Consider the following 24,937-nt stretch of genomic DNA (forward strand, 5'->3'; position numbering starts at 1 on the left):
CTACTTGCATCGTCTCGAATCTCGATTTTTGGTAATATATTATCTCTTTCTCTTTCCTAACACATGGGGTTCCTTATTTTATCTCTTTATACCTCTCTCCTCACCTTGGTCCTTGTGCAAAAGAAACGATGCAAGTAACAAAAAATTGACCGACAAAAGTATTTTTTTAACCTAAGATACAATGTTGGATTAGTAATAGGATAAATATAATGGGTATACCTTTTTCCCCTCATGCTCGTCCTAAACACCAACCAAAAGCCTACACAAACCTCATCCTAAATAGGAATGGCAAAGAGCCAAATTTACAGTAAAATTTATATTATCTCTTTATACAAATTACTTCTAAAATGGATATAGGTTCGTGTTATTTCTTGAATTAGGATTATTTTTTATCTAATTGAGTTGGACTTGAATTGGATAAAACTACATTATTATCATTTAGGCTTTGTTTGGTTGAGCTTTTTTTAGGATCTGTAAAATAATGCAATCTTTCGCATTTATTAATTCTTGTTTGGTTAGGATAATGGGTTAATTACCCTTAATAGAGAGTAACCCAAACGCTCAAAATGTTACCTCCGATTTAGAAGAGTAACAAAATCCTTTCCATTTCCTTACAAGTGATTTATTTTCATTGTTCAACCAAATACCTAATAAAAATAACAATTATTGTTAGAATTCCTCGACTGTACTTGATTCCATTCCATTTCCTCTCCCCTATCTGAACCAAACCCCCCCTAAAAATTAAAATCACAAAATTATAGAATACTATCATACTATGGGCGTGTTCGGCACAAGCTTTTTAAGTAGCTTTTAGTGTCTTGACTCGATCAAAACACTAATTAGAAAAAATAATAGTGTCTGACAAGGTAGTGGTGTAAGTAGCTTTTGGTGGTACAAGTAGTGTTTGTCAAAAACTACAATTTGTAGCTTTTAGGGTAACGTTTAGTGGTGTATGAATTATATGTTAAAGTTTGTTTGAGTTTTTAACTAGTTATTATTAAACAGCTATTTTGACAGCTTGTTTTACCGAACATCAATATTTTATACCGCTATTTAGACAACTAACAGCTACAAACACCGCTACTCTCACAGCAAAAAGCTACCACCACAACTACTATTGCCGAACACACACTATCTCTACATAAGTAAAGCAAACTTAAGTAGCGTATCTTAAAGTGATTTTCATATCTCTTCAATCAAATTAGGTTTCTCACGTTAGCTCCAATTTCCATTAATTTTTTATCATACAACAGTTTCATATTCAGTTACTATTATATTTCGAATTGAGTCATACCCGGATAAAATTTGAACTCAATTTTCATTCCTAATCTAAAGTGAGATGAATATGGTACAATATAAAATCTAAATCATTTCTACCTGCCATTGGTTAACCCTGTACGAGTATAAATATGAAAAGCAGGTGTCTCAAGCGTAGGTAAAACAAGGCTATAGAAGTTTGTTCAAGAAATGCCTTCTGATTGACTGACTCTAATTACTAATATCAGAATAGTGAGTGGTTGTGATAGTATTAAATTAAGCATAATATTGTGGCAAAAATCTCAAGTGAGTACCCATTACAATTAATACTCCTCGAAGAGTGATATATAGTAATGAAATTTGTGACAGAAAAAAGAGCTGAGAGTATATGTAGATCAACAAACATCTATATAAATCTATTAAAAGACATTCGTAAATAAAGAATGGTGTCACGTGATGCTCTTCCTTAAGACATTTTAATTAAGGTTATCCATATGCACTACAAAAATAAAAATTACATAAACAAAAAGGTCAGTTAACCACTAAAGTCTTAACCACTAGATCAAGTAGTTTTTAGTGTTATTGTTTCAAAGTACAACATTAACAAATGAAAATTTTCATTATCCAGGACATAACGCGAACCTAATAACTAGTTAACATTTAAATGGTATCGAAAATTCCTTACAAAATTACCAATAATGTATTTCATTAATTCACTACAATTTCCTTTCCTCAAAGCCACTACTAAGCGAAGTTGTCAACAATAAGGCAAATCTTGGTTTGATTTTCAATCAATCTATGTAGTTCGATTGTTTTGATTCTACTTCTCTTTCCTCATCAACGAAATACAAGATGATGTTGCAACTCATTAACGCAACCGGAAATCTTTCTACAAATAGACAAGTAAACATTAGATCTACTTGCATTTCCTTTTTTTTTGGGTAAGACAAAGCGGACCACCTGAGGAGGACGTGAAACAATCTCTCCGGTGAGTTCCATGAGATTTAGTCCCTAGTCCCTAGTCCACACGAATTTGAGATGGATATCAGACTCATGCCACTACTCCACAGACTCAACCGAACCTAATTGATTAGTAAGAGCAAATTGTAATAAGGTCCTTCGAATTCAATACCTCACGAAAGCACAAGTTATAGCAACATCAGGATGCGAAACTCTATGAGCGTTCAACAAGCTTGCTAGTTTCAGACTAAAATGAGGCTGATCAGCAATTTAGCACGATTAAGATTTAAGACCCACAAGCAGAATAAATTGCATCAAAATAATATGATCTTTACATAACTTAACTAAATATACAGCAGTCATTTCCTTCAAAACAAAAACAAAAAAATTAGTCCAAAAAAATTAGTCCAGAAAAATAATATGCCAAAGAAATGATCACCAACAAATCCAAAATCTAAAAAACCAAAAAATAACTTTCATCACGATGGTGTACGCCACAATATTTACCAAGATCTTCAGGCCCCCACAATATTTTTGTAGTTATACAAGTGACATTGTATGTATGATAGGCAACTAGGCGGTAGTAATAAAGGTATGACTAGTTTTCTCTGACAATTTTTGTCCCAATGTTCTCCAAACATGTATTCTTCCTCATAAATTGTGGGACAAAAAATGATGGGTTGAATGTGGACACATAAACAAGGATATTAGCCTGAGACTCGTAGAAAGAAAAAAACACAAAACTCATTATTGTAACCATATTCTACCATGACTTACTACGCCAATCAATCGGGTCAATAATGCACAACACAAGCTCTCCCCCAAAACCCTACCTCGAAAAAGCTTAACCGTGCACAATTGGAAAAACCCCTATGGTCATATAATGCTTATCTTACACTTAAACATGCCATAAACATACTGCTCCATAAGAATATAGCAATTTGTCCGTGATCTATAAGTTTAGTACTATTAACCTCTCCCTCATAAGGCTGCCTTATTATCGCCAATGTGCAAGGCAGTAAAGGGAAGAAGTATATAACCATACCCACAACTCAGTTCCCATATATAACCACCACAAAAATAATTACCAAATACCACGCATCAAAAATGGAACATTGTGACATTGCACATACACAAGGTCAATCGGGAAGCAATGATATCTACTAATAGCGTTCATAAGATGAAGTAAACTGACACAACATTGAAATTGGTAACCCAGCTTTTGCACAAAAATGACTAACAAAAGCAACCACTTCAACAGTGAATATCCACTACAACAGGTCAAATCACATAAAAAAGTTTCAGGATCCTATGTCTAGGTCGTTCCACGTCTTGGATTTACTCCATAAACCTAGTTACTCATAGTTTGCAACCTTGCTTTGTTACTTCGACACTTCAAGTATCACGTGCCGACTCGTACTGTGTCCGACATGACCAGTACACCACACTTGGATACTTCATTTCAAACTAAATAATTGAGATTATCTACGAAATGGACGAGTCCGATACCTATGTCCGGGTAGACACTTTATCCAAGTCTAAGTAACATAGACCTTAAGTTCAACGAGATTTACAAACAAACTTCAGACATCTCAGTCAACGTCATCTTCAAAAACCAATTTCAAACTCGATACTGATCATGCTTGCATACACAACCTGCCTCTCATTTTCCATGCAGGAATAGCTTGAAGGACACATTCCCTACATCTCATTTAATCTAAGCTATTCCATCAATTTTCATGAATAACAAGATAACGCAGCTTTTACTTCTCTATATAAAGCTATCCAATTGAGGTGGACTATTTGTGCAAGTGGCCAAGTGCAATGGCAAAAGTGTAGATCATTAAATAGATTATTAATGAACTTAAAATTCCGAATACCCTTGCCTGTGTTTATTTGATGTGATCATTGTTTCTGCTCCAGCCTCTTGTGCCTGCTAAAAACCAAAATAAAAGATGTTGGAAGAGTAGCGACGAAGTAACTATTTGAGTACTTGACATTACATCACTTGACTCTACCCCAAACTCAGCAAGACAAGAGCATCATAAATGATAACGGGAGCAGCATTCAAAGACACTGACCAAACATCAAATAGAATATAGAAAACTCTGCACAAGATCAATCAAAAACCAAAAAGTGGACCACCAAATCAAACGGGTACCTGTCTTTAAAGAATTTACTTGTTAAAACTTAAAACCCCTCAAGTGCCAGATGACAGGATCCATGGTGGCTTCTGAGTCACCAGAAGTTCATGGATAACATGATGAAATTTGTTTGATTAATTATGAAAACCATCCCAAACAGAGGCTTCTCATCAGAATACTATACACAAATATCCACCCGTATGTACCAATTTGTACTCATATCAATCTTCAAATGGTTTTCATCAGTCAATTATGAGACTTGACATGAAATTCTGCACATTTACCATACAATCATCAGAATTAACACAGGCCCCCTTCATGTGCATAATATTAGCAACACTTACACAAACAACAGGATATGGTAAGAAACTAAGAACAAGAATATAACTTATACTCCATATGTTCTTTTTAGTTGCAGCGTTTCGACTTTTCCACTATCATGTGCTTACTTTGATTGCGAATTGTGACAAATATATCACTCATCTCAATATATATTTACAGGATTTCACCCTCTCTCTTTTTTTCACAAATACATTATAAGAGATATTATAGTCAAAGGTGTGTGTTGTCAAGGTAAAAGTCTAAACACTGCAAGTAAAAAACTGAGGAAGTATAAGAGACTAATTATAGGTTTTCCTGCTAGCAACTTGCCTTACTAAACATTCAAGGGGGTTTGAATTCTTTCTACATTGACTGCTCTTATCTCCTTAGATAGCAGCCAAACAGGGGGGGGGGGGGGATAACAGAAGGAAGAATTGAAAAAAAATATATAGTGCCTTAGTCGAAGAAGCTGCCAATACAGACTAACAGCTCTATATATTTCAATGTCAAACATATAGACCCACCAAGTTGACCTTTTCAAATGGCGAAAGGACTACAGGTAACATGACCACCAATTTTAGATGATATATCAAATAGAACACCACTAACTAACTACCAATAAGATGGTGCATTAAATAAGCAACTGACACTGTAACCATGCAAGGAGTTGCGATCACTCACATGAAACTCCAGGTAACATGATCACCAATTTTAGATGATATATCAAATAGAACACCACCTCAAATTAATCAAAATTTATTTTAAATGCTCACAAAAGACAAAGAATAGACACAATTTTGCACCAGAAATGCTAAACATATCCATAGATAGTCAAATTACATATAAGCAACAAAGAGTACTAAACTGTTACAAGCAATAATATTGCATTAGCTCTTCAGTTTCTTAGTTAGGTAGAGGGGGGGGGGGGGGGGGGGGAAGGGCTGAACTAACTATCAATAAGATGGTGCATTAAATAAGTAACTGACACTGTAACCATGTAAGGAGTTGCGATTACTCACATGAAACTCCAATGCAGATACCCTTGACATTCAAGTACGGAGCATGTTTGAATAATATACCAAAACAACTACCCTGGAAAGGCAAAATCATCAATGTGCAAAAAGAGTCTCATTCCGTCTAGGGGGTCTATCAGGAATTGATCCTGGCTTGAATTTAGAGGCTTCATGTCTTGCAAGTTCCGGTGGCACAGGACTATTACTCTGAACAAGCATTTGCTTCAGATCATAGAAAACATCACTGTCATGCAAAGTCAAAAATGTTGTGGCCACACCAGTCTTTCCAGCTCTTCCAGTACGGCCAATACGATGGGTGTACGTCTCAATATTCCCAGGCATATCATAGTTTATCACGTGAGCAACATCAGGTATATCTATACCACGTCCAGCAACATCTGTCGCAACCATGACATTGTATCTCTTGGTCCTGAAACCTTCAAGACTAATTTCTCTCTGTTCTTGTGATTTTCCACCATGCAAAGTTGTAACTCGATAGCCTCCCTTATCCAAATTTTTGGCAAGCACATCAGCAGTCTTCTTCGTGTTAACAAACACTATAGCCGTCTTATCACCTAAGTCATCAAGGTGTTTTTGCAATTTGTAATTCTTTTCTGATTCCTTCATCATAATCACATGTTGTGTGATTAGGTCAGTAGCTTTCCCAGCTGTGCCAATAGTCACAACCACGGGATTCCTCAAGTACTTCCTGGCAAGCCGCTCTACGGCCGGTGGCATAGTGGCACTAAACATATAGGTGGTCCGATAAATCCTTTTCTCATCAAGCTCCTCCTCTTCATTCTCAGGCTTCATATTACTTGAAGGCATAGCGTCCAGGACACCAACAACCTGGGGCTCAAAACCCATATCTATCATCCGATCAGCCTCATCAAGAACCACGTAATTACACTGGTTCAGAACAACATACCTTCTTTCCAGACAATCCAAGAGACGTCCAGGGGTTGCAATAACAATTTCACATCCCTGTCTAATTTTGAATCCTTGTTCCTCTATGGATTGTCCACCAACAATAGAGACAACCTTAATCCCCATATAGTGGGCAAACTTAACAGTCTCCTCTTCAATCTGTTGCGCCAATTCACGAGTAGGGGCCATAACAACAGCATAAGGTCCCTCAGCCTCATTCTCTTCAGTAATTGGTGGCAGCCTAGTAATATACGCCAGCATAGGCAAAACAAAAGCAGCCGTCTTACCTGAACCAGTCTCCGCAACACCGATGACATCTCGTTGTTGCAGTCCCAAGGGAATAGCTGCCATCTGGATAGGAGATGGAGTCTTGTACCCAGCTCGCTCCACAGCTTTCAAAAGTTCTGAACTCAATTTGCTTTCTACCCAATTCCTCATTGGTCTAGGAATCTTGGATCCTTTGTAAGATATATTAAAATCCTCCCTGAAAATCCTCCAGTCCCTCTCAGTCATTTCTTCAAGCCTCTTGTCAGACCAGTGGCGATCAACCCTCATATCAAAAGTATCATAAAATTCAGCAGCTTGCTCACGCCGACGTTGTGCAGCAACCTCCTCAGGCTTCTCTTCAGTGCCATCTTTCTTGCGAATTTCCTCACGTAACTCAACTTCATTTTTGGCAGCCAGCTTCTTCTGCTCCCTACGATCCATTCCAGCTCGGAACCCTCTACCAAACAAGAGCTGAGCCTCATGAGGATTCTGATACAAAGCATTCATGTCACGAGAGGTGTCCTCTGTGTTCTCCCAGTCAAAGGAAAAGCGGAATTTTTCACTAGGCTTAATCACACGCTTCTTAGGTTTCTTGGAACCCAAATATTGCTCTTTGATAAGCTCTAGTTCCTTTTCCCTCTCCCTCTCTGTTAACTTCTCCAGCCTCACACGGTCTCGGGCTTTACTTTCCTCTTCACGTTCCCTCTCGCGATTCCTCCTTTCAATGTCACGATTTCTATCTCGTTCACGGTCCCTCTCTCGTTCGCGATCCCTATCTCGATCTCGGTCGCGGTCTCGGTCACGATCACGATCGCGGGATGAACGGTGATGAGAAGAATCAGACAATCTGCTATCAGCAGACCGACTTTGAAGAAGCTGTTCAGCACGGCGCTTCTGTTCACCAACTTCTTCTTGTCTTCTCTGCAGCGCTAACTGCTCCCTCTGGGCTTTAGTCAAGAAGACAGGCTTCAGATTATTAGCACTCGTATTCGCCACTGCCGCAGAAGCAACCACGCTGGCAACTTCCTCTAAAGGTCTATTCATGGTATTAGATATACGCCTAGTTTCAATACATCAAAAACACGAACAACAACCTGATCAACATTTACAAAAGAAAAAAGAAATCAGTACAGTTTGATATCCAAAAGCTTTTAAAACACTGAGTAAGCAATAAAGCGAATTGATTATTCAAGAGAAACAGGATTGCATTTCATTCCAGATTTCCAGCCACAACACTTGAAAAATTCATCTGATGAAAAAAACAAGAACAAATGAACAATCGCATGAAAATATCATATTATGCACATCCACAAATTATAACATAAATTTTCTTATCATTTGGTTCCATGAAACAATCATGTTTTAACAAGTTAAAACAGGAATTCGAATCATAAGTTCATAAAACATGTAAATTATCCCTAAAAACATGAAATTACATATATGAGATAAAGAAAAAATAAGTTGAATTCATGAAACAAACAATAGCAACCGCATAAAACCAATCGCATGAATAAATCACATGAAGTAGATGATAAAAATCGCAATTTCACATCAAAAAATCGCAACAAATATCGTCTAAACAAGTACAAGTAGATTAATCTAAGGAAGAAAACAACAACCTGGAACGAGCTTCTCCAATTGGAGCCTCGGAATTTGCGTATGAGTGAGTGTGATGGAATTTCAGATGAGAGGTTCTAATTTCTAAAGTCTAGGGTTCGGCACCGCCGGGGAGTTGTATATCACGTTTTGGCAAATAGAGTATTAGAGTAATGTTAGAGACCTTAGAGTGTTAACCTTTTGTTGAACGGATTTGATAGCTGATTTCACAACTTTTTTTATGAATATGTTTGGTAATAATTAACTGATTGGTAAAAACTTATTGTTATTTGTTTGTTTGAAATGACATTTATAGATATTTCAATATATATGTTTAGTATTATTATTAGAGACAAAAAAGTTATTGAACATTCTTTTACCTAATCCTCTAAAGAAAAAGCTCATATTATGAGCTTTTTCATTTTGAGAGTTTTTATTCCAAAACTCTCTTTTACCAAACACTCCTTTTAGAGTTTTTGACTAGTCAAAACTCTAGAAGTAGTCCGAAACTCTATTTTTGCTCCAAAACTCTAATTGTCAAACGCCCCCACGGTCTCTACCGGATACCCATGTAGTTTAAGATATTTTTTATGCAAAAGGCCCAAAAATGTAATTACATCATATTTATTTATGAGTTTGTCTGGTAAGAGACCGCCTACTTTTAAATTAAAATTAGGCAATAGTAAGCTCAATATTAAAAAGAGAATTAGTGTTTAGGTTAATTTCTTTCGGTGACTAGTTTAATTCATTTAGTGACTAGGTCTACTTTTATATTATAATTAGACCGTCTCTTTTAATAATTTTTGTTTATTTTATTATTAGTTTTATACTTCCTTCGTTTTTTTTTTTTACTTGCAACACTTTTTTTTCCATCAATTCCAATGCAAAATTTGAGTAGGATAGAGGTAGAGAGGAAAAAAGAGAGGGCTCATGTGATTCGAGAGAGATAGAAAGAAAGGAAAAACAAAAGGATAAAGTGTTGCAAGTAATTAATAATTTCTCTTTTAGGAAAGTGTTGCAAGTAAAAAAAAAAGGATGAAGTATATAATTAGTATTTTGGTTTGGGAAATGCCTCGAGTTACTTACAATTATCAGATATGTTATTATTCGCAAATTTTATAATTGATTTTATAAGCTTGTTGTAATTTTCTGTTTAATGCAAAATCGAAAAAAATGGACGTTATGACATGATAAGTTCTTCTAAAAAAATCTTCTAAGGAACTGGAGATAAAAATAATAATTTCAAAGGAATCGGGTAAGCAAATGTTATTACTTTAACAAAAGTGTTAGAGATGAAGGGTCTGTTCTCCCCAACTTATTTTCAGTTCAGTTCAGTTCAGCTTCCATCAGTTCAGTTCAGTTCAGTTCAGCTCCAATCAGTTCAGTTCAGCTCCATTCTTTTATAACAATTTTGTTAAATATTATTATTATGTTGGTATAATTTATTTTACTAATTACTCTTATTATTATTATTATCATTATTATCATTATTATTATTATTATTATCTAAATATATATCATTACTATTAAGTATTATTATTATTATTGTTGTTGTTGTTTCTATATATTATTTTATTTATTATAGCTTTACTCATTATTATTACTATTTTTATTAGGAGGAACATGGTTTAGGTCAAAGCACAAATAAACCCACTTTTTTTAGCCCATAAACCAATCAAATCGCGTCAAGACGGTTTATGATGTAATTTTCGCGGTCCAACCCAATCATTATTTTTATTACTAAATATTTTATATTATTAAATCTAATTATTAAAATAGTAATATTAATTTACTTCTTAGATATTATTGTTATTATAGATCATCATCAAGTATTAATATAGTAATACAAATAATATAAAATAATAATTATTAATTATCATCATTATATTAATTATTATTATTATTATTAATTTATGATTATTAATATTATTTATTTATAACTATCATTTAAAAATATCCAAAATACTATTATTATTATTATTACTTATCATTATAATTATTATTTAATATTCATATTATTATTGTTTAAAATATTATTTATATATTTATTATATTCAATTTAATTCAATTTAATTTAATTCAATTCAATTCAATTCAATTCAGTTAAGTTCAGTTCAGTTCAGTTCAGTTCAGATCAGTTCAGTTCAGCTCCAATAAGTTCAGTTCAGTTCAGCTCCAATAAGTTCAGTTCAGTTCAGCTGTTTTATACCGAAGAGAACAGGCCCGAAAATGCTTGTTTAAATCTTTAGAGTTACATATAATTATAAGACTTTATTAAGTTTTGATTTGAAATATTAGACATTGAAATTGTAGTGAATTGGTGGTCAAATAATCTCATATTTCATTTCAAAGGCCATGTGTTTGATTCCCAATAGCTACACATTGTTAATATTTGTAAATGAGATCATAAACATGTGCATTAGAGGTTTGAGAAGAGAGTCATGTGGGATGCGGCAATTGCAAAGTGTCATGTGGCGCTGTTCATTTAATAGTAACGCCTTTTAATATATTTGTACTAGAATTTTTTACACGCTATACGTGCGAGTCATAGTAATTTTTTTTCTCAATTAGTTATTCATTAGTGTTACAATTTTTTTTATTCGAACAGAAATTTATAATTTTTTAAATATGTTTTACTTAAATCAATGTTTCATTGAATTTTTTAGTTATTTATTTATCATTATTCAAATATAGTATTGAGAAAAGTAAATAGAAAGCAAAAGAAAGCTTATACTCAAATAAAGTGGAAGAATTTGTGTATCATGTTCAATCTTATAATAAAGTGGAATCAGTCCGTTTTGCGCACAACACGCCACGCGGAACTTAAACTATGCAGCCACGCATTTCCCTGTAGCTCTTCCTTCCCCAAACCAATTCCTCCTCTTCTCTATCTCCAACCGCCCACTTTCCGCTTCTTTTATCTCCTCACCACTCTCTCTCTCCTCCAACGGCGTCGTCAAATGCCCCAAGCCAGAATCGTCGTCGTTTCCCGCCGGTCACGCGTCACTCATTGGCAGCTTAATCGAAAATTTTGGTTCATCTATAATGAAACCTGCAACTCAACACCGGGTCGAAATTCCGAGTTGAAGACTCGCTACAACTCGGTTCTGATGACCGAGTCGCACTCATTCTCTGCAGTTTAAGAGGCCGCAATTCGATTTTTTGAAAGAGTAATGGAGATTACTGGGGAGGGAGAGAGGAGAGACAGTGGAGGAGGGCGAGACAAATGGAGATTGAAGTATATTAGTTAGTCGTTGGAGTATATTAGTTAGCCGTTGGAGTATATTAGTTAAACGCTGAAGTATATATATATGTTAAGCGCTGAAGTATATTAGTTATATCATAAAAATCAAATTATATAATAATGCATTTTATTGGCCATAACTTCAATATCACGCATAAATAATTATGTCTTTCTCAGAAAAACTAATGCACTAATTCTATCATAAACGCTCCAAAACAAACCCATCATGCTCTTCTTCAATAAGTCAGACAACAAAGAATTGCAACAAAGCAAACTAGGGCAAAAATCACCATATTTAACACACAAAAACACAATAGCAACTTCAATCAAGAAACCCTTTTTCTTAAAAACATTGATCACTATATCAAAGAAGAACAACCAAAATTGAGAAAGAAAACAAATATTGATGAATGTGACCAGTTGAAGAAACCCAGAAGTTTAGTTTGATCAAAAAAACTGATTATGATGAAGAGTAAATTGAATAAGATATGGATTTAGCTATTTAGTGATGTTTGAAGAACCCATTAAAATTTCCCAGTTGTTGTGTTTGAGAAGTGTTGAAATTTCTTCAACATTTTCGCCATTGGAGAGATTCAAGGTGGTGAAATTGCAGGATATAATATGAAATTTGTGCGTTTTCCAGTGTAAAAAACAATAGTAACTAAATACCCAAATATCATAACTATTTATCAAAAAATAGTAACTAATAGCCAGAATCACAATTATCAACTATAAAACCATAAATGAAGGCCGAGGCTAAGAATTGAAGGAAAAATAGACTCGTCTCACGTTAGTGTTAACGTGAGACAGTCTTTTATAAGACTTTGCGGACAACTAATCTCAAAGTAAAATTTAAGAACAAATGCAACATACTAATGCCATAAATAGCAACTACAACCACTTTAGTCAAATATATCCTCAACGAACACTTTAACCATAAATAATCAAATTTATAATTTTGAGCAGCTGTCTAGATATAAGATCGCATACACAAATTGAAAACTGGAAGTAAACAATAAAAACTAAGCATTTTGTTATAGACAATAAAGTTAAAAGATTTAAAACTGAACTACTAACAAGCTATTTATGGAATTGAAGGGGTTTCAACAAATTTAATCCGCCTAAAATGCCAAACAGGCTCTCATATCACCTTTGGGACTGTACAGGACCAACCGCCACACCCAATTTCAGGAATGAACTAGTTATTAGGCCTGGGCTATACCCCGGGTAAGGAAAATTTTCATTTATTAATAATTTAAAATGATAACACTAAATATTATTTGGTCTAGTGGTTAAGATTTTAGTGTATTTTCTTGAGGTTTCGGGATCAAACCTTACACTATGCAATTTCTAATTTTTTTTTTATTATTGTGGATTACATGGAGTAAAACTCCCTTAAGGAGAGCGCCACATGGCACCGTTTCTCACTTAAGCACGCCTTTTAATATATTAGTATAGATTATTTGAACTTCCAATGAAGGAGTTCGAATTTCTTGTTGCCAATGTGAATATTTTCATCCTCAACTTTACACACATCCTTCTCTTGAGCTAAGTTTACAAACTTCTGCTTCGAAAACTATCATACGTTTAATTATTTCTTCTTTGTATTTTCATATCATCTTTTATTTTTGTGACTTTTTGTTTTACCTTATTTTCAATGGTTATAAAAATAAAATTAGGTCACCAAAAGTAAGTGGTTTGACATACTCATAACATAAAGATTAAATTCAAGTTCATATATACTTCCTCCGTTTTACAATAAGTGAAACACTTTCTTATTTGGAATAATCACAATAAGTGAAACCAAACTACAAATGGTAAAAAAAGTTCACTCTTATTACAAATATACCATCAAAAGTAAGAGAGGACCACAACTGCAATACCTCTTCACTCTATTTTATTGTGGTCCCAACTTTCTCTCTAAGTTCCTTGGTAACTCTCCATATTCTCTATGTTTCACTTATTGTGAAACGGATGAAAGTAAATATAAGGTATAATAATGCCTAACAAGGTTCTATAAGTTCCATTTAGCAACCCCTCAAAAAAAAAAGTCCCATTTAGCAAAAATAAAATTTAGCACACTCATAGGATAAGGTTTAAGTTCAGATAAGTTCTTATATATAAAGTCTAATCATGACTAATAAGTTCAATTAGTTTAAATATGCAAAAATAAGTTGCAATGAACGACACTTTCTTTTGAACGCTGTCAAATACTATATATATAAACTGTTATAGTAATAATTTGCATCGATAATAGCAATATAGATTGAGGATGTTTATTTGTAAAAATTGTTTTTCTTAGTAATACTTACAAATTATTTGCTAGTTTATTTTGATAAAATCTAAACTCTACTAAAATAGAGTTTGAATTTTAGTGAATTACCTAGTTTGAATTTTAGAGTTTGAATTTTAGTGAATTACCTAAAAGTTTGATAATTCTCACTAAAATAATTTCTTCTTTATTTTAATGGCAGTCATTTATATTTTAGAAGTTCAAGTTAGAAAACGTCCTAAATTTATCACAAAAGAGAAAAGGTGAACATAATCTTGTCAAAACTTGGTTCTTCCACCATCGCTTAAACTTATATGAATGACCTAACATGCACACATAATAAATATAGATAACAAACTCTTCAACTTTATAGTCATACATTCATTAAAAAACTCGAATAGATAAAATGTAATGTAAATACAATTTATTCCAAATAAAAAACTATTAAAAGTTAACCAATCATCGCAGTTCTAGAAAGTCTTAATGATGATGAGTGACAGACGCTAGACTATACAACTCCTATATATAGTATAGAGAACATGCCACAAGCTAGAACTTGGGCATAAACAATAAGGGAGGGCAAAATGTTGAACGCGTATCATTTCCTTCGTAAACATTTTCGATCTCCTTGTTCACCAAATAATAGATTCCCATATCATGCCCTCCATAACGTTTGGCTATGTCCCAAAATTGGAACTCGTCATCGGTAAAATAAATACAATTGCTTTTACAATTTTTAGTAAGTGATGCACGAACCGACATAGCACAATCGTTACCCACAAATAATGAGAGATCACCTATGTCTTTAAAATCCTCCCACCTAGTGCCGTCGAAATCAAACTTGTGTACTTCGAAATAACATGTTTCATACCAAAGATCACCCTCAATAAGATCCTTATGTCGAAGAACCAAAAACAGATCACCATATGACTCCAATAAGTAAATTTGGCCATAAAATTGGCTTAGAGAAAAATCTTTTGTAGGTACAGCATTATATATCGAAACAAACACAGGTTGAGAATTCTGAAACGCGCTCATTTCGGCAATTCCAAGCACTCCCTGATCATACAAGATAATAATTTTTGAACGGCAACATGTGACATCCTGTGCACGTAGAAAACGTTCTCTTAGTGTTATATCTAGAAATGGTATCCAGGTTTGGTCACTAGGCCTTGCATAAGCTATGAAACCCCTCCAACATCCATATATAACGATGACAATGAAATCACCATTTTGATCAGCAAAAACAAACAGATTCTCCACCCACATTTGTCTTAACCAAAGAGGGTCAAGTTCCTCATCCTCTGGTTGGTGAGACAGGGTTAAAAAAGATGGTAGGGGAAATTGAGCTCTAGTTAATGGATTAAATAGATACATCTCCAAGCTCAAATGAAGCGTGACAATCCAACCACAGGAGGAACCCCAACATCTTGCCCCAAAAGTTTGAGGAACTTTAATTTGGTAATACTTTTCCTTAGTAGGACAAAAGAATTTCCTGGAATAATCAGGGTTATCATCAATATTCTCGGATAACATCAACCATGGCATTTTTGGAGTCCAGTCCGTTTTATATGTAGAGTAAACGTAATGCCATGAATGACATACCACCGAAAAAGATATAAGGTCTTCAGCAGAATCTAACTTGCACGCTATTATACCAAGGAGTTCATCAGGTAACATGGACCAATCACTCATCTTTATATCTGTAGTTGCACCTCAAAACCTGCATATATAAAACACAAAGGACAATATGTTAAACGTTAAAGAGAAAATATTATTAGGAGAAACTAACTTCTTGTATTACATAATCAGAGGCAAAGTATATATACAAGAATTTAGGAAATTAACCTAAATCGACTATGACTAAAACTCCTAAACCAAGACACCAGTATCCTAACACAATAAGTGTAAAATTTGAAAGTCTTTGACATTTTTTTTGTGTGTGTGGAGAAAATCATAATCATAAAATAAAATATGAAGAACAAACAATCAAATAAAGGCGACTGCCGACTATATAACATAAATACAAGAGTTTCCATAATCACCTAGAATACTAGACGAGTATTCTACCAGTGAGCAAAACAAAAACAAAAACAAAAACAAAAACAGAAATAAGTTGTATAATCTGAAAATATCGAAATTTAGGATATTGGAGAAAATTCGAATCTTCACTCTAAAAAACATGAACTCATCCGTTTTGCAATGTCTTCATAAACAAGATTGTGAATTTTTGAAAGCTTACAAATTCTTAATTGTACCTAATTAGAGTATATTTGGAATTGGATGTGGGAATTTCAATTACCAAATCTGAGTTCAGGCAGTATATTTCGGTTAATGAGTCATTTAAATTTGTAATCTTCAAAGGTGAAAATCCCCAAACATACCTGATAACATGCATAACCAGAATAATTGGATAAATAAGAACACTCACCTTAATCAATAAGCGTTGGTGTTCAGCGGCTTCAGCTTTCAGGTACTTGTTGCTGTCTCCCTACTTTCTCTTCTTTTTCTTTTTTGTTTTGATGGGTGATTATGTAGGCGTATCGCGTATGGCCGTACTTATATACACGAACTAACACGAATTAGGATGGTGTCTCCTAAGACTAAACCTACTCGGATTACCTAAGGCTAAACCTACTCGGATTACCAATCTATATCTTAATAAAACAACTTTGTACCAAAAAAGAATCCTAATAAAACAACTAAAGTAAACTAGTTATAATTAAACTGAATTGAAGTAAATTGAATTAAATTATAACTAATAGTAGTGATAATAAATAAATTACGAAATGAACTAAACTAAGGGTCTGTTCTTTTTGACGTAAACAACTGAATTGAATTAAATTAAATTAAACTGAATTGAATTAAATTGAATGTAATAAATGTATAAATAATATTTAAACAATAATAATATGAATATTAAATAATAATTATAATGATAAGTAATAATAATGAATAATAATAGTAGTATTTTGGATATTTTTAAATGATAGTTATGAATAAATAAAATTAATAATCATAAATTATTAATATGATAATTAATAATTATTATTTTAAATTATTTGTATTAATATATTAATACTTGATGATGATTATATAATACCAATAATATATAAGAAGTAATTAATATTACTATTTTAATAATTAGATTTAATAATATAATAATATTTAGTAACAAAAATAATGATTGGGTCGGACCGCGCAAAATTGCATCATAAATCGTTTTGACGCGATTTGATTGGTTTATGGGCTAAAAAACGTGGGTTTATTTGTGCTTTTGACCTAAATCATGTTCCTTCTAATAATAATAGTAATAATAGTAAATAAAGCTATAATAAACAAAATAATATATAGAAATAATAATAATAATAATAATAATAATAATAAGAGTAATTAGTAAAAAAATAGACCAACATAATAATAATATTTAACAATATGGTTATAAAAGAATGGAGTTGAACTGAACTGAACTGAAAATAAGCTGGGGAAAACATACCCTAATTTGAATTGATTGCAACTGAACTGAGATGAACTTAATTGAACTAAACTAAACTGAAAATAAGTTGGGGTCAGAGAAGAGACCCTTAGGGCCTGTTCTCTTTGGCATAAAACAGCTGAACTGAACTAAACTGATTAGTGCTGAACTGAACTGATTGGAGCTGAACTGAACTAAACTAAACTAAACTAAACTAAACTAAACTGAACTGAACTGAACTGAATTGAATTGAATGTAATAAATATATAAATAATATTTAAACAATAATAATATGAATATTAAACAATAATTATAATGATAAGCAATAATAATGAATAATAATAATAGTAGTAGTAGTATTTTGGATATTTTTAAATGATAGTTATAAATAAATAATATTAATAATCATAAATTAATAATAATAATAATAATTAATGATAATAATGATAATTAATAATAATTATTTATATTATTTGTATTAATATATTAATACTTGATGATGATTATATAATAACAATAATATCTGATAAGTAAATTAATATTACTATTTTAATAATAATGGTAATAATAAGTAAAGCTATAATAAACAAAATAATATATAATAATAATAATAATAATAATACTAATACTAATACTAATACTAATAATAATAGTAATAGCTGCTGCTGCTGCAGCAGCAGCAACAACATAATAATAATATTTAACAATATGGTTATAAAAGAATGGAGCTGAACTGAACTGAAAATAAGCTGGGGAGAACATACCCAACTGAACTGAGATGAACTTAACTGAACTAAACAAAACTGAAAATAAGTTGGGGTTGGAGAAGAGACCCTTAGGGCATGTTCTCATCGACATAAAACCGTTGAACTAAACTAAACTGACTGGAACTGAACTGAACTGAACTGATTGGAGCTGAACTAAACTGAAAATAAACTGGGGAGAACAATCCCTTAATTGAAATATTCTAGCACTATGTAGGATAATTAACAAGTATTTTTGCATGGGCGATGCCCAAGGTCAATTGCAATAAATAAATATGTTATTATTTATAATTTTTATAATTTATTTGTTACTTTTCATTTTTTTTTTCCAGTGAGAAATTGGAAAAATGACATCATGATGTGTTAAAAGAATCGGATTAACTGAGTATATAGTCTCTTAGTAGTACCATAATACGAGTGTTAGAGATCTAAATACATATTTAAGTCTAAATGGTTCAAAAATTTGCTGGAAAGAAGACTATTATGATGTTGAAGATTTAATGTTAGTGGCAATATTTTTTTTCTTCATTTTCTTGCTTTTTTTTTGTTTATTATGATTTCCATAATATTATGGTGTAGTATAACCTGCATTTTATTAGTTTTCAAGTACTGTTATTAGTTGTTGTTTCAAAGCTATATGTAATCCTCTCTATTTAACATATCTTTGACGAATTTCATACAAACCTATTAGCTCAATTGGTAGAGCACTGAATATAGCCCTACCCTTTTTTGCACGCAATGCATGCGTGGATTATTTTGGCATTTATTATTAAAGTTCATTTAAATAAAAAATTGAAGAATGTAATTTACAATCATTATTAGTTCTAATTAAATATTTCTTGGTGTAAATACAAAATATTAAAAATTACTTGATTAAGAAGTTGTTTTCTTGGTATTTTTATTACTTGTTAATTGATGTTGGTATTGTTACTGCATTTCAAACTTTAGGTAAAATTAAAATTTTATGACTTTGATTTTGTAATTGATTTGAAAACTGATTTAGTTATGTTAATTTGTTCTTCAATCATTAACTTTTTCTTTCACTATACATATTTTTATGAAAGTTTATTTTTTCTACTTTGAACTTCTTTTGATGTACATAATTTAAATTAGGAAGGACAATGATTGAGGAAAATCTCAAAATCTTAATAGGTAAGTATCTCTATTATATAAGAGAAGGGGAGCTATGGTGTCCCCGAATGAAGAGACTATTCTATCCCCCTTTCTTTCCTATATTACAAATTCACTTACAAATGAAAGAGAGCTTCAAAAATAATATTGGAAATAAAATTATAACAATCACTGACAAATCAACTAAAATCATAGAATTGCATAATTTACATTATACAAATCACTCAAATGAGTAAACTTTACAAAACTAAAAAATTCACTTACAAACTACAACCAATACTCAGAGTGTTCACTTTCTTTACAATATATGAAGTAGTGTATTCAAAAATCAACTAAAAAATTATAATATTATAAATCACAAATAAATTCAATAAATTTTCTATTTTGTTCGTAGAATTTAACTTTGAAAAGAAAAAAAAAAAACTGGTGAGAAACTTAAGTGATAGAGACTAAACCAATCAATTTGCAACTAAGAACAATTATACTTCGTATGTTTAATTTTTAAATTTCAACTCTTATTTATGTCGAAGAAAGTCGACTTTCTATCTCGAAAAAAGTCGAAGCACACATCGCATGCAAAAAATGTTAGTTTTTATTGAATAAAGGGTTAAAAAGTCTTTTCAAGGGGGGACACCATAGCTTTCCTTGGCTTATATAATAGTAGAGGTGATCATGGGTCGGGCCGCGGCCCAAAAAATTTGCCCATTGGCCGGGCCGGGCCTAAATTCGGGCCGAATTTTTGTGTCCAAAGCCCGCTATTTCGGGCCGGGCTTTTGCGGGCCAAAACGGGCCGGGCCAATAAAATAGACTAAAAAGTCGTTTTTAGCTTGCCCAAAGCCCGCCCAAAAACAAAAAAAAACGACCGGGCCGGGCCCGGCCCGCGGGCCGAAAAATTCTGCCCAAAACCCGGCCCAAAAACAGGCCGGGCCGGGCCAAAATGATCACCTCTATATAATAGAGATCTCTGTCTATTTATTGAAATTTTTATACTCTCAAAAGTCAAAACCCTCCTTTTCTAATCTTTTTATTTTAATCTTTTACAAAAATAGAGATCTACAAATTTAAATATACATAAGGAGTTCTAGATAATCTATGATTAGATTTTGATTTTGCATGAACAACCTAAATTATTATATTATGTAAATTGTGTATAACTTTTACAACATAATTCAGAATATTATAATTTTTGTTCCATTGGATAGTGCTCGAAATATGCTCTATAATAAGATCTATTTATGACATAGTTCTACAACTTCTGAAATAGAGAGCGGCACGTAGGATTGTCATATTTTTAATTTTTATTTAATTTTTTTTTAAAAATAGAGTTTTACATAGATTTAAATACACATAAGAAGTTCTAGATAAGTTAAAATTAGAGTTTGATTTTGCATGAACAACCTAAATTATTATATTATGTAAATTTTGTAAAACTTTTGCTACGTAATTTGAAATATGAGGTCGTAGAACCTGCCACGTAGGATTGTCATATGATTAATTTTTATTTTAAATATTTTTAAAAATAGAGTTGTACATAGATTTAAATACATATAAGAAGTTTTTGATAAGCTAAGATTAGAGTTTGATTTTGCATGAACAACCTAAATTATTATCTTATGTAAATTGTGTATAACTTTTGCTACGTAATTTGAAATATTATAATTTTTGTTCCATTGGATAGTGCTTGAAATATACTCCGAAATAAGATTCATTTATAATTTAGTTCTACAACTTATAAAATAGAGAGCGTCATGTAGGTTTGTCATATCATTAATTTTTATTTTGAATATTTTGAAAAATAGAGTCCTACATATATTTAAATACATAAAAGGAGTTTTGGTTAACGAGAAATTAGAGTTTCGTTTTGAATAAACAACCTAAATTATTATATTATATAAATTAGTTATAATTTTTGCTACCTAATTCAAAACATTATAATTTTTCACCTATTCGATAATGTTTTTTGAAATATACTTCAAAATAAGATTCATCTACAATAAAGTTTTACAACTCATAAAAATATATTTAGCGAGATGAATGGTAAGACATTATTTAGTATTTCTTTTACATAAATATAATAAGTTATAACTATAGTGTATTTTTTTTTTTTTTTGTTTTTTTTTTTTGATTGGGAAATTAAGTCAGCCCAAGGGCTAACCCCTACCAAGGCTACTAGCCTTGTAGGAACTACCAGCACATTGGCTGGTAAAGCATGCAAAGCATGCTAAGGAAATACCCCAACGTAATGCTGGGGGTAAGGATCGAACCCCTGACCTCAAGGATCAGAGGGGAGTGCTCTACCACATGAGCTAGCTCCTCATCCTTTAACTTAGTGTATTGTATGTGACTATAGCATTTTATCATAATTTTAACTTATAATACATTATTAAACATATTATCTTTCAAAACCTCAGTCTTACGAGTCTGGATCCTCTAGAGTTTTAATAAAATTCTACAAGGTAGAGTTGTATATGAACCATACATTTTAAAATCTGAAAATATCGAAATTTAGGATGTTGGAGAAAATTCGAATCTTCACTCTAAAAAACATGAACTCATTCGTTTTGCAATGTCTTCCTAAACAAGATTGTGAATTTTGAAAGCTTACAAATTCTTAATTGTACCTAATTAGAGTATATTTGGAATTGGATGTGGGAATTTCAATTACCAAATCTGAGTTCAGGCAGTATATTTCGCTTAATGAAAATCATTTAAATTTGTAATCTTCAAAGGTAAAAATCCCCAAACATACATGATAACATGCATAACCAGAATAATTGGAGTAGCATAAGTCTAAAATTGGGTTAATTAGAATTAATCACAACAGAGAAGCAAAAAATAAAGATAATAAGATCACTCACCTTAATCACTGAGCGTTGGTGTTCAACCTTCAGGTACTTGTTGCTGTCTCCCTACTTTTTCTTCTTTTTCTCTTTTTCTATTTTGTTTTGAAGGGTGATTAGGTAGATGTAATACGGTACTTATATACACGATCTAGGATGGTGTATTGGTGTCTCCTAAAGCTACTCGGATTATCAATTTATATACTAAGGGTTTGTTCTTTTCAATATGCGATAGGTTTGTAATTATGTTTAGGTACTTTTATATTCAATTGTTAGCTAAACATGCATATTTATAAATAGAATAAATAGTCATTGGAAGAATTAAAGTACTTTAAAATCCAATTCTAAATCGAATTCCGAGTTCTAATTTATAAAAGACTCGAGTAAGATGAACCCGATGGGAGAATGATAAGGGGAGTATAATTATCTAAGATAAGTTATTAAATTGATATTCAATTTAGAAAGTACTCCTCATATATGTGTATTTTTATAATAAAAACAAAAAAATAGAATTTATTTCGAAGCATAGTTTGAGCATTCTCCAATGATATAAAAATTATAATATTTCAAATTACATAGCAAGAGTTATACAATATACATAATATAATAATTTGGGTTGTTCATCGAAAACCAAACTCCAATTCCCCCTTATCAAGAACTTCTTATATATATATTTAAATCTTTGTATAACTCCATTTTTGTACTCTCCCTATTTCTTTCTAATTGTTAAATTTATATTGTTTAAACCTTTTTTATTTGGGTTATTTGGCCCATCATAAAGTAATACTATCATATTTTTTTTCTTTTTCCATCAAGAAGATAAATACAACTTTTTCACTTTTTTCCATTATTTTGCATTAAATGGGTGAAAAATGTACCCTCCAAAATGCTTGAAATTGACATTGCCTAAATCGTTATGCGTAACATGATGTATCAATTAAAAAGAAGCGGAGGGAGTAATGGATAAATATAAGAATTAATGACATGACAATCTTGTATGGCGCTAAATCGCCTCAAAATCTTGAGGAGTTCTCCATGCTTTTGAAAAGTTCCTCCTTTATATATCTACTAGTATTTAAGATTCGGACAGATGCCCGTTCTCTGTAGAATTTGGACAGATGCCAATTGTTATACTTTCCTCTTACTTCTTTAATTTGTTCTAATCATAATTCATGAAACCCAAAAATGTATTTGTTTGGTTAAGAAAGCTATTGGTTTTATGGAGGATGATTCTTGGAGATTAAGAGATAATGATACTTAAGGAGTAAAGGAAAGGAATTAGCATGTAAGGTAACCTTTTTGTCTAGCATTACATGTGATTATTGCTCGTATATGTTATGTTTAACATTTTATGTCCAACAAATATGTGTATGTCCGACCATATGATATTAATCATGTAACGATATGCTATAAAGTGTGATGTATATGTTATCATGAATGTTATATGTAAAATTATGAAAGTGATGTGTATGCTATGTATATTATTTAGGATTTATGGGTGTTGTTCAGGAATATTGATATATGCAAGTTTTATAAAATGTGAATGGTTCTGCTGGCTTGGAGTTATGAATTGAACTGGTAAACGTACGATGTAAAGGACCAAGAATGGTCGGATGTTAATGTTCATGTTCTGTCCAAAACCTGTACTTGCCAATGAACTAAGATCACGTAAATGGTCATTGCCGGTAGACTATTCAATGTTATGTTTTCTGTCAATATTTCCGAACAATTACCGAAATGATGTAGTATATGTCTGTTTGTGAAAATGTTTACGAACTAAAACCGTTTTTACATACTAGAGTAAAGTTACTGAGTTTTTCACTCATTTTTAGTTACTTTTTTGTATTTTCTTTTTTTCTATTTTATGTAATTATTCAGGTATTTATAAAGATAGCTCAAGTTCAGTTATGACATCGATGCTCCGGATGGATTATACTGAAGTGACTCTGTATAATTTGGGATTTTTATCATACTATGTATTATGACTAATTATTATTACTCTAGTTGAGAGTTTGTATATTTTCATAGACCATTTTAAGGCTATTATTTGGTTTATGTGCCCATAACCCACATCCTAAGTTTCGTTTACGCTGCCAATTATGAGTAATTAAGGTTATGAATTTTCAGGGCCTTACACTTAGAAAAGTACAGTTCTGATGGTGTAGTTAGGGCTTCGATGTCGGGCGATGAAGAAGAGACTTCCACCTGAGGCCGACTGGGGTACCCGAATCCCGACCCGAAAGGGGGTCGTGGTTCAAAGTTTCCTTTTCCTTCCTTGCTGAAGGCTGATGGGTTGTCGTACACCCGTCAAAAATAATTCCTGCAAAACCTTCTAACAATGTAGTAGGGTAAGTAGGGTCGAATCCACAGAGAGATGGTCGTTTTAATCTAGCTTCTAATATATGGAGAAACTAAACAAGATCAGAAATAATTGAATTAAAGTCTAAACTAATTAAACTAGGAAAATCAAACTAAAAAGGATCTAGGGTAATGGTTCACCATGTTTATAACTATAATCAATCAAAATACCATCAATAGTTCAATCAATCAGATATCTAGAGCACAGGTTAATCCTTGGTCAGACATTAACGCTCTCAAATCAACATATGCTAGTACGGTCGCTCAACATAATCAGATTTGCTGATTGTAGGTAAGCCTCTAAAGAGTACTATCTCTCGATCTATGACTCGATATTAACAATATTTAATCAGACAAGTGATCAGATT

General features: G+C 32.2%; 2 protein-coding genes across 11 annotated transcripts; both read right to left on the bottom strand.

The window, feature by feature from the left end:
• Nucleotides 1-1,574: 1,574 nt before the first annotated feature.
• LOC104883288 (DEAD-box ATP-dependent RNA helicase 21) lies at nt 1,575-8,661 on the bottom strand. 9 transcript variants are annotated; one of them, XR_788538.4, is made up of 5 exons: nt 8,509-8,661; nt 5,702-7,983; nt 2,390-4,153; nt 2,218-2,275; nt 1,575-2,146 (listed from the first exon to the last, which is right to left on the bottom strand). XR_788538.4 is itself a non-coding variant. In XM_010667779.4 (2 exons), exon 2 carries the CDS (start codon nt 7,931-7,933, stop codon nt 5,792-5,794), a length of 2,142 nt encoding a protein of 713 aa, XP_010666081.1. In that variant the 5' UTR covers nt 7,934-7,983; nt 8,509-8,661; the 3' UTR covers nt 5,478-5,791. The 9 variants fall into 9 exon arrangements, 1 of the variants encoding a protein (XP_010666081.1); XR_788535.4 differs by having other exon boundaries at nt 1,575-2,275; XR_002038704.3 differs by having other exon boundaries at nt 2,218-4,153.
• Nucleotides 8,662-14,370: 5,709 nt separating this feature from the next.
• On the bottom strand, nt 14,371-22,563 carry LOC104885447 (F-box/kelch-repeat protein KIB1). Of its 2 annotated transcripts, none has more exons than XM_048639179.2 (2): nt 22,230-22,563; nt 14,371-15,724 (listed from the first exon to the last, which is right to left on the bottom strand). In XM_048639179.2, exon 2 carries the CDS (start codon nt 15,694-15,696, stop codon nt 14,551-14,553), a length of 1,146 nt encoding a protein of 381 aa, XP_048495136.1. In that variant the 5' UTR covers nt 15,697-15,724; nt 22,230-22,563; the 3' UTR covers nt 14,371-14,550. The 2 variants fall into 2 exon arrangements, with proteins under 2 accessions (XP_048495136.1, XP_010668438.1); XM_010670136.4 differs by lacking the exon at nt 22,230-22,563 and adding an exon at nt 16,433-16,672.
• Between the last annotated feature and the right edge of the window lie 2,374 nt (nt 22,564-24,937).

Source organism: Beta vulgaris, chromosome 2 (genome assembly GCF_026745355.1).
Source record: "Beta vulgaris subsp. vulgaris cultivar EL10 chromosome 2, EL10.2, whole genome shotgun sequence".
In the NCBI taxonomy this organism is placed as follows: Eukaryota; Viridiplantae; Streptophyta; class Magnoliopsida; order Caryophyllales; family Amaranthaceae; genus Beta; species Beta vulgaris.